Source organism: Diaporthe citri, assembly GCF_014595645.1.
Source record: "Diaporthe citri strain NFHF-8-4 chromosome Unknown scaffold_2, whole genome shotgun sequence".
Lineage (NCBI taxonomy): Eukaryota > Fungi > Ascomycota > Sordariomycetes > Diaporthales > Diaporthaceae > Diaporthe > Diaporthe citri.
Window position 1 is genome coordinate 6,657,762 of NW_025064847.1, and position 16,376 is coordinate 6,674,137.

Consider the following 16,376-nt stretch of genomic DNA (forward strand, 5'->3'; position numbering starts at 1 on the left):
TTTGGAAATTACGTTATTCACATGGAGTCTTGTTGAGTTGCTATGCTACCGGAAACGGAGATGTTCTCAAGAGATCAATCACAAAGCCCAACTGCTGCGTTATCACCTTTACGCTCTACCCCTGCCCTCCATGCTTCACCATTTTGCCCTTCTCGCGAAGACCTCTTAAATTTGGGTCCTGTACTTTTCTCGAAGCATCGATGGCAACCCCGGGCCCGGCCGACCCGGCCGGAGGTGACCCGGCTCAAGGGAACCCGGCTCAACAACAACCGGCTCAAGAGAATCCTCCTCAAGATGGTCCGGTCGGCGAGAGACCCCGAACGCCATGGGCAGCGAGGTTTGGGGTCCACTCGGCCGGCCGGTGGAAGACGGAGAACTCGTCGGGCCTCCACCCGGACTGTCCGAACATCGGCCCGGAGAACTATGTAGACCTCCCGCCCGAGGCAGAGGCCGACCCGATCGTGGCCCTCGAGATGCCCGACGACGACGCTCTGGACAAGCTGTTCCTGGACGAGGCCGATCAGAGGTCGAGGCTGTGCGGGCTCCCGATGTACCAGGCGGTCGTGTTCAACGACAACATGCCGGTCGAAGATGGCCTGCGCGAACGCGTTGATGAGTCAAGTTGGCATCCTGTTTTTGCAAAGGTAAGAGAAGGGAGCCAGGAGGAGCCGAAGCCTTCCGGACCCGTCCGCAGCGGCCATAACCACTGGCTGCTTCACCTGCTGGTGTTGATGTGCGGTGGCTAACATCAGTTGCAGGCGAGGTGGTTTAACATGGACCTCCCCTTGGAGCACGAATACCCGAATCCAGGCCGGCTGCTGCCAGGTCTCTTGCCGAACCCGACCTACAACGTGGATGACCCGGTGTTCTGGGCGGCCCTGCAGCCTGCCATACAGCTGGCGAGCGACATACTCTCAATATCGTTCAACCTTCCTTTCAACGACGCGGTAAGATCGGTGCGCAGGGGGCAAAACTTATGGCGAGGCGTCCGGCCCACCGGTATGGTGGACCCGCCTCATATCGCTGACAATCCCTTAGAGGGCCATCAGACCTCCGCCCAAGAAAAGAACGACTGGTTGTTGTACAATTCTAAGCGGATGCAGATCAGCTTCATGGCCCCCAAGGTCGGGTACGCCAAGATGGGCTCGGCCGTGACCTACCCGGCGCCTTCGGGTTCCGGTGCCATCGTCATGCTGATAAATCCCAGCCTCATCTGGGTGCTGCTGGACTCGGCAGCCACGCCGGCGCAGAGGGCGCACTGCGCCTTTGCCATGGGCAGCAGGATGGCGCACGAGATGCAGCACGCGGCATACCGGATGGAGCAGTTCGCGCTGCCCAAGCCACAGCGCATGCTCAACGAGGCCTTCTACCGGCCCATCCGCAGCCAACCGCCGGAGTGGGTTCCCGAGCTCGGCATGGCGTTCGAGAAGCAGGTTCTCGGGGGGTTCTGCAGGCCAGGGAGCGGGGCAGACGACGTCTTGCGCCAGGGCTTCCTAACCGCCTGCGAGGACTTCCCGAACCGCCACATAGCACACAGCCGCGGCGGTGTGAACGTGGCAGAACACCAAAACGACCCATTCGTGAGCACTCACTCCTCCCTCTCCCATCCTTGGCCCCCTGATCCGGTGTCTGCCTGTTCAGCTGCCTGTTCGCCATTCTCCTGCCGCGAGCTGATTGTGAATCCTGTGTAGCACTCCTACTTGACACCTGCGTCTCTGATCGTAGACTACTTCAAGGACAACTTTTGGAATCAAACGGTCGCCAAATATCGGATCCAAGCTGTGCAACTTCCGAGAAGTCTGAGGGTTGGTGACATGGGTTTCGGTAAGGGCTATGGAAACATGGAGTTCTCAGGCGCGGAACCTGTGGAGGAGAGGCGGGAAGCGATGGAACTCCTGCGAAGTGGCATAGAAACCAGAGGGGAGAAATGGGAAAGGCTCCGGCCGTGGCACCGCCGGAACTTTGAGGCGTGGCAAGCAAGCTTCTGGGCACTGACCTCAGCGAGGAACGCCCTGGCACGGTTCACCGCCGCGGTCCAACAGGAGGATGAATATGAGGCCCAAGAAGCAATAAAAGACGTATCCCTCAACGCGCACAACCAATGGCCGGACGCTGTCAGGTCTGGCTCGCTGCTCGGTGACGCGGGGGACGGGTTCGGCTGGCTCAGGGACGCGCTGGGCTTCCTGATGTTTGCTGCGCTGCCCAGCCGCCGTCAGGAGAGGGTCACAGAGGTAGGGCCCAGCCCTACCTGGACCCCGGGCCGGGAGAACATCAGGGAGGCGCAGGAGGCGGGGATGCAGCCGTTCCCGATCCAAACGAACGGGAGCTTCGACGCCAGCCAGGTCCTGAGGACCCGCCACCCCCCGGGCAACGCGCGCGGGAACCGGATCGCCCTGCTGGACACGCTGCGGCGCGAGTTCCAGGCCGGCAGGGACAGGGTCTCGCGGGTGGTCCCCCAGTCCATCTTGAGCGAGTTCCGGATACAGGAAGACACCCTCAAGCAGTGGGCGAACAAGAACAGAAATGCCGAGGGGCAATGGGGGCCATTCAACTTCAAGCTTCCTCCCTGGACGCCGCCCTTCAGGGAGAAGAAGGTGGGCATGCAACCCCGTGGGGACCCTGACCCGCAAAAGTACAACGCGTCTTCCCCGATCCAGCCATATTCCGCCACCATGCCGGGTGGCCAACAGCCGCCGCCTCCTGGCCCTCCAGCAGCACCAGCCCAGCCCGGCCAGTCCGGCCAGCCGCCAGCTCAACCACCTGTTCGGCCACCTCAACAGCCACCTGCTCAACAAGGCGGCGGACAAGCAGGCGGGGGGCAGCCTCAGAACTGGCGGAATTCCGGATGGCGAGGTCGAGGCGGACAGGGCCAAGGATGGCAGAACAGCAATTGGCAGAATCGATCTCAGGGCCCCGGAGCAGGCCCTCAGCCTCCGGGAGCAGGCCCCCAGCCGCCCGGGGGAGGACGAGGGGACGGGGGCCGTGGTGGAGGAGGACGCGGCGGCAGTGGACGTGGAGGAGGGGGACGTGGGCGCGGCGGACGCGGCGGTGGAGGAGGACAGGGCACTGGACAGGGTGGTGGCGGCCGCCGACGAAGTTCTGGCGGGGGCGGAAACAGGCGCGCGGCCATGGCAGGCCGGGCGCCTGCTACCCATCACCAAGTGAAGCCGCAACTCTACACGGTGGGAGAAGTAGGAGACCACCGGTCGGCGGATGACCTGTGGCTCTTGGTCGATGCTGAAGACGGCGGATATGATGTATACGACGCAACAGGTGAGTACACTGTGCTCGACACAAGTACTGCTGCCCATAGCCGCGGACTTGGGATGATATTTGCCCAGCTCGATGATCCCATGGCTGACAGCTCTACACAGACGCCGTTGAAGCAATGAGATCTGGGCAAGCACCCGATGGCTTCTTGCAGGCCCTGGCCTCACTTGCTGTCTCGGCGACAAACAACCAGAGCACGCCGGGGAGCTTCCTCAACAAGGTGGTGGAGAGGACCTTGTCCGGTCTGAAGGCTACTTCGCCCGAGCTTATACAACAACTCAAGCTTGGCGAGCCGCTGGGGAGAGTTCTCCCGACGGTGAGGTGGCAGCATGTTGCAGATCGGGATGGCCTTCAGGGTAGACCGCTCTGGGCCGCTGTCGACGGCAAGGTTTATGATATTTCAGGTATGGATAAGAATTTGAGATTGCCAATTACGGAACGTACTAATAATATACATGTACTTTAGATCTGGGCGACGAGCGCATAAGAAACTTGATTAGATGCAATGGCGGCCGAGTTCCCGTGCAAGAGCTCGCTGCACTGGACGGGGTCAATGTGGACGCCGTCTTCGACAGAATCACTCAAGACATGTGTGCGAAGCTGGCCGAGACTGTCCACGCACAGGGTCCTGTGCCCAATGCCGAGATGCTATTTACAGAAAAGGAATTCGCATGTTACATTTACCCAGAGGAGGGAATATATACGATGATAAGGGGCGACGTGTACGACATGACAGGTAAGGGTCTTTGTCAAAAAAAAGAAAGCACCTGCCAAAGAACATGTGAACTGACATTGGGCAAGATTTCATGGACTCTCATCCTGGCGGTCGGGATATATTGAAGAAATGGGCGGGCCGGGAATCAACAGAAGAGTTTGCTCGATATCATCGAAACGCTGACCGCTGCATCGAGGACTATGACTACCTCCGGATCGGACGAATGGTCGAGGAGACCACTCCAGATCAGCTAGCCGAGCACGAGGTCGCGGTGAACGGGATGGTCTATGATTTGAGACGTGAGTTCCTTGCCCCCTTTCAAGCAGAGTATAGCTGACCGAGTCTCGCTCCAAAAGCCCTGTGGGAGTGGGAGGACCTGCCTGAGAACCATCCCATCTTCACAGAAGGCGTCAGCGACGACTACGGCACGGACATCTCGCACAGGCTGCGCGTCCCACGGCCACCTGGAGGACTATTGCAGCTGCTCGGCCGGCGGGACCTGATAGTGGCGAAGCTGTCGAGCGTCGTCGACGTGTACCTAGACGAGCTGGCCGAGAACGACGGCTCAGAGGTCCCGCCAGAGGGGGGAGACGACGGTGACGCCGCCGCACAAAGGCCAGCCCCGGTTCCTTACCGTCGGCCTGCGTGGGTGAGCTGTGGAGGTGAAGTCTATGATATGACATGTAGGTGTTCAGAACGTGCCACCGCGCATCCCCACCAGTTCACACCTCAGGAGAAGCACTTGAGCTAACCCGACAACCAGCCGTGTGGAAGTACGGTCCAGCCCCCATGCGAGCGTGGATCGACCAGTGGAAAGGCAAACAAGTCCCGCCGAGCGACTTCACACAGCGCCTGGCGCAGGACTACGGCTGCCGGATATTTGGGAGGCTGGTGAGGGGCTTCGAGACGCGCCCGCCCAACCTGAAGCGCGCTGCCGATGATGACGGTGACGACGCCGGCGGCGACGACGCCTTCGACCCGGACCGGGATGACGGCCGGATCAAACGGGGCCGTGTAGATTGGAACGTGCTCGCTATCGTTTGTTGAATAGAGAAATATGGGGCAGCTCCTCGCCAGGATTTAATCCAATGTAACTAGAAAATTAGATGCAGTGGTTATCTTGTCGATTTGCCATGTTGACTTCATTGGAGCTCCCCTCCACCACGGCTGTATTCATGTGCTTAGCGCCATCAATTGTAAAATGGTCGAAGGATGAACCACTGACAACGGCCGCCTTGGCCAGGACGGAAATGACCACCGAATGACCAGTTCTGACCGTGTGTTTTATCTGCTAGACTAGGCTCGGCGCCGACACTGTGCAGCCCGGCGCTCTGTCTTGGACAAAAGAGTCTTGGCGACCGAGCGGGCGTTCGGACGGGGGGCAGGAGATGTGTCAGAGACCACCCACATGAAATTCACGAGCATCCATCCCCGGTGGTGCCGATATAAACTACTGTACTGCCCATGCAGCGTAGTGCAGCACATGTACCCCATCTAATCACCACCCAACGATGCATACCAATCCTGCCTGCCTGCCAGCGGATCCTTCGTCCAGGGAGTTGAATGCAGGCGGCTCAAACAGGTGGCATGCAAGTGATAAGTGATGGGTGGTGCGGCCTTAGCGGGCCAGGGGGTGGTGTCGGGCGCGGCGAGCCCGCAGTTCCCCAACCACCTCCGGACGTCCGCTCCCACGGCCGGAACAGGGGGGCACCGGCGTATCGGACCACCATCACACAGCGATGGTGGCGCAGGGGGGCTTGTCTTCTGAGATTCATAAATGCAAGATCTCCATCCTCTCGATCTTGGTGTGGTGGTGGGAAGGGGGGACTCACGTATTCGCGAATCTTGCAAAAGTATTACCGATAATACACATCACACACACACCTTCTTCTTCCAGGTCCGAACAAAGCACGCCCGCATAAGCAAATATCCTTCACCATGGGTTCCAACTCAACATCTTCAGATGAGATCGCTTTCTCAGGTATGTCATAGCCCAAGCAGGCACCGTCGTTCTTTTCAGACGATTCTTTTGATTGACGACCCCGACCATCAGACTACCTCGGCCTCAACGCCGCACTCTTCGAGTGGGCAGACAGCTACGACTCCAAGGATTGGAAGCGGCTGAGCAGATGCATTGCCCCGACCCTCCGTGTAAGAAAAGACGCCCACCCACCTACCCACAGCGCCTTCCCGCCCGCCACAGCGCAGATCCCCCATATGGCCAAGAAAAGCCACTCTTACTCATCACTGTCACTCACCCAATCTCACTTCGCTAATCGTGGCCGATCAGATCGACTACCGCTCCTTCCTCGACAAGCTCTGGCCCGCGATGCCGGCCGAGGAGTTCGTCGCCATGATCTCGGACGAGGCGGTCCTGGGCAACCCGCTCCTGCGCACGCAGCACTTTGTCGGCGGCTCCCGCTGGGAAAAGGTCTCGGACACCGAGGTCATCGGCCACCACCAGCTGCGCGTCCCGCACCAGGTCTACACCGACGCCACCCTCAAAGAAGTCAAGGTGAAGGGCCACGCCCACAGCTACAACATGCACTGGTACCGCAAGGTCGACGGCGTCTGGAAGTTCGCCGGCCTCAACCCGGACATCCGCTGGAGCGAGTACGAGTTCGAGAAGGTCTTTGCGGACGGCAGGGAGAACTTTGGCGAGGAGGCTGAGGGGGGGCCGGCGGCGCCGGCAAAGGCCGGGGGGAAGGGCGCCGTGACCGAGGACGCCAGGGAGCTGCAGGCTGCTGTTTCGGTGTAACATACCCTATTGGCCGTAATAATCAGCATTGCGTTTCTTTTTCCAGGAACATGTCTGCTCATCACCCACCGGAATCTTTTCGGGGCCAATGGGTCCAGATTTTAAAAGGTGAGAGTGGAAGAGTGACGACTCTGATTCATGAGCACCGTTGGAATCTTTGGAGATTGTCTCTGGCTGTGCCCAACGAATATGGAGGAATGTAATTATACATTGAGAGCCAACAGCAGCGCGAGACCAATGTCGTATGAACGGAAGACTTTGACTCACATGACAAGACACGAATTTGTGAGAGTTGAAGCAGGCATCAACTTGGGGACTAAGTCATGTAGAGAAGAGACAAGCGGTGGAAGTCCATATTTACCTATGCATGATATATACTTCCATTCCATCCGATTTTCACAGATAATGTCATGTAGCAAGTATGTTCGTCGATGCTATAGTGCGCCTTTTCGAGATTTGTTCATCCCCCGGACTCCAAGCCACGAGTTCGTAACAGTAGATCCGCCCAAAATGTCGCCAACAACGCTTGTCCCCATTTAGCTCAAAAGCTCTTTGATGTCCTCGATCCGCTGCATCCTCTTCTCTTCATCGTTCATCATTCCCAGAGACGTAGCACTGTAGGTGAATGGAGTTAGCAAAAGTTGACAAATTGTTTGGGGTTGAGACAGCGAGCGGATAGGCACTCACATGAACTTCTTCCTCTCTTGTACCTTCAACATCCTCTCCTCGACACTATCCTTCACGATAAATCGGTACACCTTGACCTCATCCTCCTGGCCCATCCGGTGCACTCGATCGATAGCCTGCGCCTCTACCGCAAAACTCCACCACGGGTCCATCATGAAGACCCTCTTGGCGCTCGTCAGGTTCAGGCCCACACCGCCCGCCTTGAGACTGAGCAGGAGCACCGTGAACTTCTTGCTGTCCCGGAACTTGTCCAGCACCGCCGCTCGGGCTTTTTGCGCCATAGAACCGTCCAGCCGGAGGAACTGCATGTTGGCCTTCTCCAAGGCTGGCTCGATGAGCGTCATGAAGGATGTGAACTGGCTGAAAACGACCGACTTCATCTTGGGGCTCTCCCTGCGCAAGGCTCGAAGGTGCTTGATTAGAGCGACCACCTTGGCCGAAGAGGCATTGACCCCGACGCGCTGAAGGCTGATGCGAGGGGAGTTCTGACCGAGTTTGGGCTCAGGGTCATCGTCATGGCGGACAACTTCGAAAAGATCCCGAGAATTGATGACCTCGCGGCAGTTGAAACATTTCGGGACCTCGTGGCGGTCTGTCTGGTGGTTGATGTAGTCTAGTAGACACTTTTTGCACGCAGAGTGCCAGCAGCCGGTGACTGTTTGGTCAATCATTGGCTCCTCGCAGCAAACAGGGCACTCATTGGCAGCCTCGTCTCGAATCTGCTTGAGCACATGCGCCCCGAAAGCATTGGCGTCCTTTTCGTCATCGGTGTCGGCAGTGAATCGCTCGATCAGCGCCGAGAGGTCCATATCGTCAGCGAGACCCGCCGCAGCATCGGCTGCGGCTCCAGCTTCCTCTTCATCTGCTACAATGTCCTGGTTTCTAACAAGGGTTGGGTGGCAGCATGTTTGCCTCAGACGCAGAAGCTGCGCAAAGATAGTGGTGAAGGCTTTCATGACAGTGCCTGCTTGAACATTTTCCTGGAAAGTCCTCTTGGCACGTGTGTAGACGTAGTCGTAAATCTGTCTCTCGGTTTCTGACAGTTCAATGTCGACAACATCAATGCTCTTTGGCGGCAGGTCCACGAGAGGTGTGCCATCAGGTGTTTTCATATCCTTTGTGCGTCGCATCACTAGCGGTTCTAGCACGGTCTGCACCACATCTAATGCTTTGACAAAGTTGCCCGCCTCAAATGGCACGGTGATAAATGTGCGCCAGAACGAGAAGTTGTTCCATGGCTCGACTCGCAGGAAACGGACCAGACTGAAAAGATCCTCAAGCTTGTTCACGATGGGTGTGCCAGTCAACACCCAGCGATGTTCCGCAGAGAGGTCGTAGCATGCCTTGGCGGTCTTGGACTGGCGATTCTTGATGTTATGTCCCTCGTCAAGAATGACCCGGAAGAAGTTCAGAGAAAACAGCCCGCGGTGGCCGTCCATACTGCCACCCTTCGACGCTATTTGTGTGAATTCGGAGAGAACGATGCCATAACTTGTGATGATCACATCAGGGGCCGTGGGGGCGTTGGCTTCACAGCAAAGAGTTCGAAGATCGGCGACTTTCTCACTACCATAGTACACCATTGACTTCAAAGTGCCCTCCTTGGATGCGTTCTCTGCCTCGCTCTGCCACTGGGCCAGCAAAGACATGGGAGCCACAACCAGAGTGGTGCAAGGGGCCGGTACAACCCCCGCCGTCGACGAAGGCAGGCGGGGAAGGTTGTTGACGGATCCAGTACCATTGCCGTGGCTGTTCCTGGCTTCGACCGCCGTTTGCGACCGGTGCGAGTGAACCAAGCTCAACATCTGGATCGTCTTACCCAACCCCATTTCATCAGCAAGGATGCCGCCGAGGCAGTGCTGCTCTTGCACTGGGAATTCGAGGGACAGGTCTCCGGAGTATGGGTTCATGTAAAAGCAGGGCTGGTCGGCAACACGGGGCAGGTCCTTGTCGTCGGCATCCTTGATCGGCCAAGCGTATTCTTCCCACAGCGGATGCATAGATACCTCCCGTCGTTTTTCCTTCTCGTTCTTCTCTTTCGAGAGCATCCAGTGGAGGGCCTGTTTCTGGTAGGGGCGAAGGGTCATGGCAAAAGTCTTGGCCGGTTCCGCCTCAGGAGTGTCAAAGTCAAAGGACTGCGCTTTTTTGTAAAGGGAATCAAGCTGGTCCTGCTCCAGCTCTGTGCCATCTTCGTCCTCTGATGGGGTTGAGGAACCAGACTTGTCGCCCTTCTCGGGCTTTTTCGTCTTGGCTGGTTCCTTTTCTTGCTTCTCTGCCAGTTCGGCAGCTTCCAGCAGGCCCTCGCGAGAGTGGCGAGCAGCAGCAGCGCTGAGCTTGGTCGGATTTAAGTTAATTTCCTGGAATAGCCTCACCAGCGCAACCTGCCTTAGACGAAGGTCCCGCTCCTCGGTCGTTTCCTTCTCTTCGTAGAGCCCAGTTGAGCGGTTGTCGGGTAGTTTGAAACCTGGTCTGTGGAACGCGGACTTGAGAAAGGAGCAGCGCAGCTGGATGAAGACCGTGTCATTTGTTCTCAGCCGATCGGGAGCATAGACGCATGTGGCATCGAACTTGCAGCACTTTTGATCCATCAAGGTAGAAATCCAGTTCGCGCTGTCCTTTGCCAGACGTCCAATCTCCGATCCCTGACCATTTGTGAATCTGACGATGACATCGACTCGTTGCCTTTTCAGAGGCTGCGTGGTCTTTTGGCGCTCGATCTTGAGGTTATCTCCATATTTCAGAAGGTTCGCCCCGCTTCTCGTTGCCCAGCCTTCCACACCAAAAGAACCGATATAGCGGAAGTCAGGGGTGGATCGAAGGGGTTCATTTGATTGAGCGTCAGGCGGCTTGGGTTCCTGCGGTTTGGGATTCCTTGCTATCGTCGACTGAACGCCCGTGGGCTTTGCCTTCTTCTTGAACTTCTTCCAAGTGCCATCAAAGTACATGTTGACAGCTCTTTCGATGTCGTTGCCACAGTTTTCACGGATCACCTCGAGGACATCGGGTTGGACCTTGTCCCCGACAAAGCTTTCGAATGTCTCCTGGTCAAAGGCCATAGATGCACCGCCGTCATTCGATGGGCCAGCTTCGGCTTCCGAGGAGACATTGTCGGTAGACGCTTGTTCGTGATCTGTCAATGATCTCCCATGTTCTATGTGATTTATATCGCGAGGGCATGCATCGTCATCGGCACCGGCAACGGCATCTTTGAAGAAGCGTGGCTTCGAAGATGATCCAGCATTTGGGGCGGACGCGTCTGAGGAGGCGATCACTTCGTCTGGATCTGCGAAGAATCGCCTCTTCTTGGCTGGGGGCTCGCCGTTCGCATGGGACTCCATGGCGCGAGTTGTCATGGCGAGAAACAGAGATGTTCGTAGTCGGTGGCGAAGGCAAGGTGCCTCGACAACCGGATATTCGGTTCGAAGAGTGCTCTGGCGAGACGCGCCTGCCCTTTGAGGGCGCGACTTTTGGCGTCATGGCCTGCAGCCACTCAAGGCATAGGCCTTTGTTAGAAAGGTGGGGCGGCAGGGGTCCAGCTACCCGCATGCCGTCATTCAAAATATTCGCGACGGAAAGTGGCAATGAAGCTTCGCCTCCGGCCATTTCTGCCGCTTCGCTATCTTGGTGGTCTGCATTGGTAGGGGCGCATACAATTTTGAAGATGGCGCAGTCCGATCCCGAAGTTTCTTGAATATCATGTATCTCTCCAACAGCCTCAGACATGGCCCAGGAAGGCCAATTGTCCGGGCACTGGGCAGTGTCCGGACAGCAAGAGCAAGAGGAATCGCGACAGAAGCAGACATCGAGAGCGCTCGAAAATACTGCGTAAATCAACTGAGGTCTGCAACTCTCAGCCCTCGCTCTTCGCCCGGCGTCGCGATCTGACATATTTCCTTCTGTAGGCAAGGCGACTACGATTCCTACCTAATCCGCCAATTCGTCCCTCGATCTGCCCAAAATGCCTACGATGCCCTGCGCACCCTCAACCTCGAGCTCGCCCGACTCCCCGAGACCGTCTCGAACCCTACCATAGGCCTCATGCGCATGCAGTTCTGGCGCGACTCCATCAACAAGACCTTTGCCGGCAACCCTCCCAAGGAGCCCATCTCCATCCTCCTGCACAAGGCCATCACCGACCTCGCCGAGAGGACAGGCTTCACCGGCAGCGCAAGCTCGATCAAGTTCTGGCTGCTGCGCTTCATCAACACCCGCGAGAAGCACATGGACAACAGGCCATTCTCGACCCTGGCTGCGCTGGAAGATTATGCCGAGAACACATACGCCACACTCATGTATATGACGCTGGCTGCGATGGACGTTCGCTCAGTACACATGGACCATCTGGCTAGCCACATCGGCAAGGCGTGCGGCATCGTCGCCACCCTGCGCGGCGTACCGGTCCTGGCTGCACCGCCGCGGCCGGTGCACACGCCCGGTGTAGTAGAAGCCGGTAACAGCAGGAGCCAGGCTCTCCTGCTGCCCCTCGACGTGATGGCCGAGGTCGATCTCCGAGAAGAGGACGTGTTCCGCCACGGCCCGAACGCACAAGGCCTGCAGGACGCCATCTTCAAGGTGGCCACCCGTGCCAACGACCATCTTATCACGGCGAGGGAGATGTTGAAGAACATCGGCCAGGGAGTGGACCCTGGGCATGAGTACGAACACGCTGGCGAGGTGGAGCACACATACGGCGAGGAGGAAGATACCACCCAGCGGGATGTCAAACGTGGCTTTGGAGTGCTACTAGAGGCTGTCCCTGCTGGTGACTACCTCGAAAGGATTGAGAAGGCCAATTTTGACCCGTTCCAGGTCAAAAACAGCTGGAAACTGCCGTGGAGGATATGGCAAGCCCTTCGGAAACAACAAATGTAGCATCAAATCACCGTGGCGCGATTCACAACTTCTGTGTGATCATATTCCGTAACATATTCTAGGAGCGGTACTGGGAAAGAGGCATTTCTTTGGCCTGAACTGAGAGAACAACTCCATATTTCACTGATATGTACCATGCTAACTACAATTTATGTGGCCATGTCCCTAGACCTTAAAAAACGTCCAGCTTCTCATCGTCGATTCCGGACCAAAAGAATGCCCATTGGCTTTTCTCTCTCTATCTTCCACTAGCCCCGATGTCCTCGCCGGAGCACAGCGTCCTCCATTTCTGCAGACCTGCATCACTTGGTGTGATCCCTGTGGAAAGGAGCAGCTTGCCAATGCCCTCAGCAGCCAGCGGGCAGCAGGACCCGCCAGACGCATCGCTTTTGGACCAGACTTTGACCAGATCCTCAAATGCAGCCGAGGGCATCCTCTCAAAAGCTTTCTTGTTTTGAGGCTTGTCACGAGTCGACGGCTCACACGTGATGTCGATAATAGCCTTGAAAACCCGGGCCCAAGCCACCCGGAGCTCGACACCGTGGGCCGCGTGTGGGTGGCCTGGTGTCTTCTCGTTTCGCTTTTCAAACTTGAATTTCATAATAGACTGTACGAGGCACCGGTACAGAATGTGGTATGAACCTTCTGCTGGACTGACACGCTGGTGGGTCATAACGTGTGGGAATAGTGTTCTGAATGATATGCGTGCGAGACATTTCGAGGAATCCTTCTTGAGATATTTCGCGTCGAATTTTGTAGTTGCTGACTCAAATAGATGTCTGGGCTTGCTAGAGATCCTGTTGAGATTCTTGCGGTTGTTTCCAAATCCATGGCAATTACATCGCGAAGACAGGGTAACTTATACCTCGAGCTTCACTCTTCAGTGCCGATGCTGATTCCTCGAAGATAATCGTCCTAGACAAAGGCTATTGTCTGAACACTTCAGGTAAAGTAGGATCCATCGCATGAGCGGCACACACAATGCGACCCCGGGCCGATAGCCCTCATACTTCGAGTAGAACAATTGTTCAGACCTGGATGCCGTCTCAACACAGCAATGGGATTGTCTACTTAGGATAGGCCCCAAAGAAGGTTCCTTGTTGGAGGAGTCTTTGGCCCAAGACTTCTAAATGTGTGATTGTGGCAGCACATCGGTTCTCTCAACACCCATTGACTTGACAAAGCTCCAATCGACTTGGACTGATGTCAAGGGAACCAGCTTCATACACCATTATGTGTCTTTTCACATGTGTTTTCACCTCAAATGCAAATCACCGTATGACTTGAGGCTGACGCGCACGAAGGGCAAGACACCACTCAGTGCATACTTGCTGAACGGGAACGGCAACTTGCCCGCGCATCTGACTGGCCGGGCTTACCAAAGCCGTTTGAGAACCTCTATGGACAGGACTTGGTCAGAATGGACCCAATCCAGGGTCTCAGAGCGGGTAAAATGACGGAAGCGGCTCCAGTCCAGTCGGCTGCGATCTTGACCATCAAGGTTCTCAAACACCCTCCTGAGTCGCAGCCAAGTTGATGCAGCAGCAGCATATTGTCATGAAGTGATAGAGGCGTTTGCTTGCCAATGTAAGCTATGGAAAGAACTGGCAGCCGATTAAATCAACCTTTTTTAGTGGAAGACCAGACAAGAAAGTGCATTCGCTGGTGTGGAGAATATTGCAAGGCTGAGTAAGGGCAGGCTCGCTGGAAGTCGTCTACTTTTATCAGGGCTACTGCCTGTGACAGACTGTCCATCAAGGTGCCCATAGCTGAGTAGCGGAGAAGGCGATTGCTCGCCTTTTAAAGAACCCATGTCTACAGGTCGTTGAATCCAGGTTTCCCGCATTTTACAAGTGTCGTCTACGCCCCCCTGAACGTAGTATTCAGCCGCAATATCTCGGTTCCATCATCAAATTACAAGATGCCTCTGATACAAGACAACGAAGACGCCGATATCACGTCGACCCGCGATGACCTCGAAATTGACCCCGAGGTCTTCGACGTACTGATCATCGGTGCAGGCCCCTGTGGACTTGCTGCCGCCGCTCGCATCCGGGAAGATGCTCCATCTGCCATGTTCACAGATGAAGAGCACAGCCGGTTCCACTGGCTGCGCAAACACGGCACAAAAGTTGCATTAAAACACTACAAGACCGGAAAGGAGGTACCTGGGTCTCAACCAAAGGCCGGTACAAAGCCAGAGTACAGAATGGCGGTGCTAGACGCGGACGACAGTAATTGGCTCGGACGCTGGCGGAGACTTTTTTCCACTTTTGACATCAGCCATCTCAGGAGTCCCATGCTGTGGCATGTCGACCCTCAACATAGGGATGCGATGCTGTCGCATGCGCATTTCCACGGGCGGGAGAACGAGCTGGTGGAGATTAGAGGGTGCGTGGGCAAGGAGATGAGCAAGCATCAGAAGAAAAAGAGGAGCCAGTTCAGCGGCGGAAAGTGAGTTCAGCCTGTTCAATTGTCGCTGTTTGTGACCTCGGACTTGTGTTATGCTAACATGACCGCTTCTCCAGGCAAGATGCTTCGATCGACATTAACCAGCGGGACCAATGGGACTACTACACTCCGTCCTTATCCCTCTTCACGGACCATTGCGACTGTGTGGCCGAGCGATATCACCTCATGGATGGTCTCGTCCACAAAGAGCCCGTCACAGACATCCGGTACAGCGCAGTGGAAGAAATCCCAAACAGCGAGGACAAGCTCTTCACCGTCACCACGGACAAGACCATCCGCTACGCCCGCGCCGTGATACTCGCCGTCGGTCCCGCAAATTCCCCCGTGCTCCCCAAGATCCCATCCCTCTCCTTCCCAGGTCACTCTAGCAGCGACCACACCGCCTGCATGCCACAAGCGTGCCACAGCATGAAGATCGCCACCTTCCCCGACCCCATAGTCCAGGCACGAGTGGCAGCCCAGAAGCGCACCAACGTCCTGGTCGTGGGCGGCGGCCTCACGTCGGCGCAGCTGTCGGACCTGGCCATCCGCCGCGGGGTGACGCGCGTCTGGCACCTCATGCGCGGCACCGTCAAGCTCAAGGCCTTCGACGTCGACCTCCACTGGATGGGCAAGTACAAGACGCTGCACCAGGGGTACTTCCACCAGGCAGACTCGGACGAGGAGAGGCTCGAGATCATCAAGGAGGCGCGGGGAGGCGGGAGCATCACGCCTGCTTTCATGAAGCGCATCAAGCCGCATATGGCGCGCGGGCAGCTGAAGATGTTCGAGAAGACTGTCATCACCGACGCCCGTTTCGAGGAGTGTGTCGACGGCGAGGGTGGCGTCTGGAAGATTAAGACTGAACCGCCGATCGAGGGCTTGCCGGACGTTGATTACATCTACTTCGCAACAGGCATCCAGTCCGATTTCACTACCCTACCCTACCTGCAGAATATGCTCAGGGACTACCCGATACAGAGCCTCGGTGGGTTTCCCTGTCTGAACGAGGATCTAATGTGGAAGGATGATGTGCCGCTGTTCATGGCGGGGAGGCTTGCCGCGCTGAGGCTGGGCCCTGCTGCGCCGAATATTGGTGGTGCGAGGGTAGGCGCTGAGCGGATCACTTTGGCTCTTGACCAGCTCCCATCAAGCTCAGGCACTGACGAGCCAAAGAGGTACCTGGTGGAGGAGGAGAATGTGCTGGATGCGCGGCGGGACAGTGGCGTCGGCTTGTTCAACTATGCATCTGGGACAGGGAGCAAGTACAGCAGCTTGGTGGAGGTCTCTGACTGATGCATACAGTTTGGCAAATGTAAAACAAAATTGTACACCTGGGTAGAGAGCAATTCTGCAGGAGATCTGAGCTTCCTTCTCCTCTTTCAACCCGTGTTTGGAACGCCATACAACAATCACCGATTCTCTACTTTTTGTTGTAAGTGCTCAGTCAATGCTTTGCGAGACCTATAACGCTGATTCCTTACGAACGGCCAGGCTAGACCCATTCCCAGTGAAACGTGTAGGTCCAGCATTTCCAGTTGCAACTTGGGGAAAGCGTGTCAAGACCCCTAGAGTCGATCCTAACGATAGTGGCTCCTAGGATTTCTTTCTATTTGAGATCAG

At 56.5% G+C, this 16,376-nt stretch overlaps 7 protein-coding genes across 7 annotated transcripts; 5 read left to right on the forward strand and 2 right to left on the reverse strand.

Annotated features, from left to right (window-relative positions):
• Nucleotides 1–200: 200 nt before the first annotated feature.
• INS49_007351 (uncharacterized protein) lies at nucleotides 201–3,165 on the forward strand (the record flags this gene model as incomplete). Its single annotated transcript, XM_043168116.1, has 5 exons — nucleotides 201–644; nucleotides 759–947; nucleotides 1,041–1,580; nucleotides 1,692–2,632; nucleotides 2,691–3,165. The coding sequence occupies 5 exons, from the start codon at nucleotides 201–203 to the stop codon at nucleotides 3,163–3,165; spliced, it is 2,589 nt and encodes an 862-aa protein (XP_043029260.1).
• Nucleotides 3,166–3,388: 223 nt separating this feature from the next.
• Nucleotides 3,389–5,032, forward strand: INS49_007352 (uncharacterized protein; the record flags this gene model as incomplete). The annotated part of the gene is made up of 5 exons (XM_043168117.1): nucleotides 3,389–3,674; nucleotides 3,737–4,006; nucleotides 4,138–4,284; nucleotides 4,342–4,668; nucleotides 4,749–5,032. The coding sequence occupies 5 exons, from the start codon at nucleotides 3,389–3,391 to the stop codon at nucleotides 5,030–5,032; spliced, it is 1,314 nt and encodes a 437-aa protein (XP_043029261.1).
• Nucleotides 5,033–5,923: 891 nt separating this feature from the next.
• Nucleotides 5,924–6,743, forward strand: INS49_007353 (uncharacterized protein; the record flags this gene model as incomplete). Its single annotated transcript, XM_043168118.1, has 3 exons — nucleotides 5,924–5,966; nucleotides 6,039–6,136; nucleotides 6,276–6,743. The coding sequence occupies 3 exons, from the start codon at nucleotides 5,924–5,926 to the stop codon at nucleotides 6,741–6,743; spliced, it is 609 nt and encodes a 202-aa protein (XP_043029262.1).
• A 536-nt stretch (nucleotides 6,744–7,279) lies between these two features.
• Nucleotides 7,280–10,783, reverse strand: INS49_007354 (uncharacterized protein; the record flags this gene model as incomplete). Its single annotated transcript, XM_043168119.1, has 2 exons — nucleotides 7,280–7,358; nucleotides 7,431–10,783. The coding sequence occupies 2 exons, from the start codon at nucleotides 10,781–10,783 to the stop codon at nucleotides 7,280–7,282; spliced, it is 3,432 nt and encodes a 1,143-aa protein (XP_043029263.1).
• A 368-nt stretch (nucleotides 10,784–11,151) lies between these two features.
• INS49_007355 (uncharacterized protein) lies at nucleotides 11,152–12,302 on the forward strand (the record flags this gene model as incomplete). Its single annotated transcript, XM_043168120.1, has 2 exons — nucleotides 11,152–11,255; nucleotides 11,333–12,302. The coding sequence occupies 2 exons, from the start codon at nucleotides 11,152–11,154 to the stop codon at nucleotides 12,300–12,302; spliced, it is 1,074 nt and encodes a 357-aa protein (XP_043029264.1).
• Nucleotides 12,303–12,540: 238 nt separating this feature from the next.
• On the reverse strand, nucleotides 12,541–12,903 carry INS49_007356 (uncharacterized protein; the record flags this gene model as incomplete). The annotated part of the gene is made up of 1 exon (XM_043168121.1): nucleotides 12,541–12,903. The coding sequence occupies one exon, from the start codon at nucleotides 12,901–12,903 to the stop codon at nucleotides 12,541–12,543; it is 363 nt and encodes a 120-aa protein (XP_043029265.1).
• A 1,320-nt stretch (nucleotides 12,904–14,223) lies between these two features.
• Nucleotides 14,224–16,049, forward strand: INS49_007357 (uncharacterized protein; the record flags this gene model as incomplete). The annotated part of the gene is made up of 2 exons (XM_043168122.1): nucleotides 14,224–14,756; nucleotides 14,831–16,049. 2 exons carry the CDS (start codon nucleotides 14,224–14,226, stop codon nucleotides 16,047–16,049), a joined length of 1,752 nt encoding a protein of 583 aa, XP_043029266.1.
• Nucleotides 16,050–16,376: the final 327 nt, after the last annotated feature.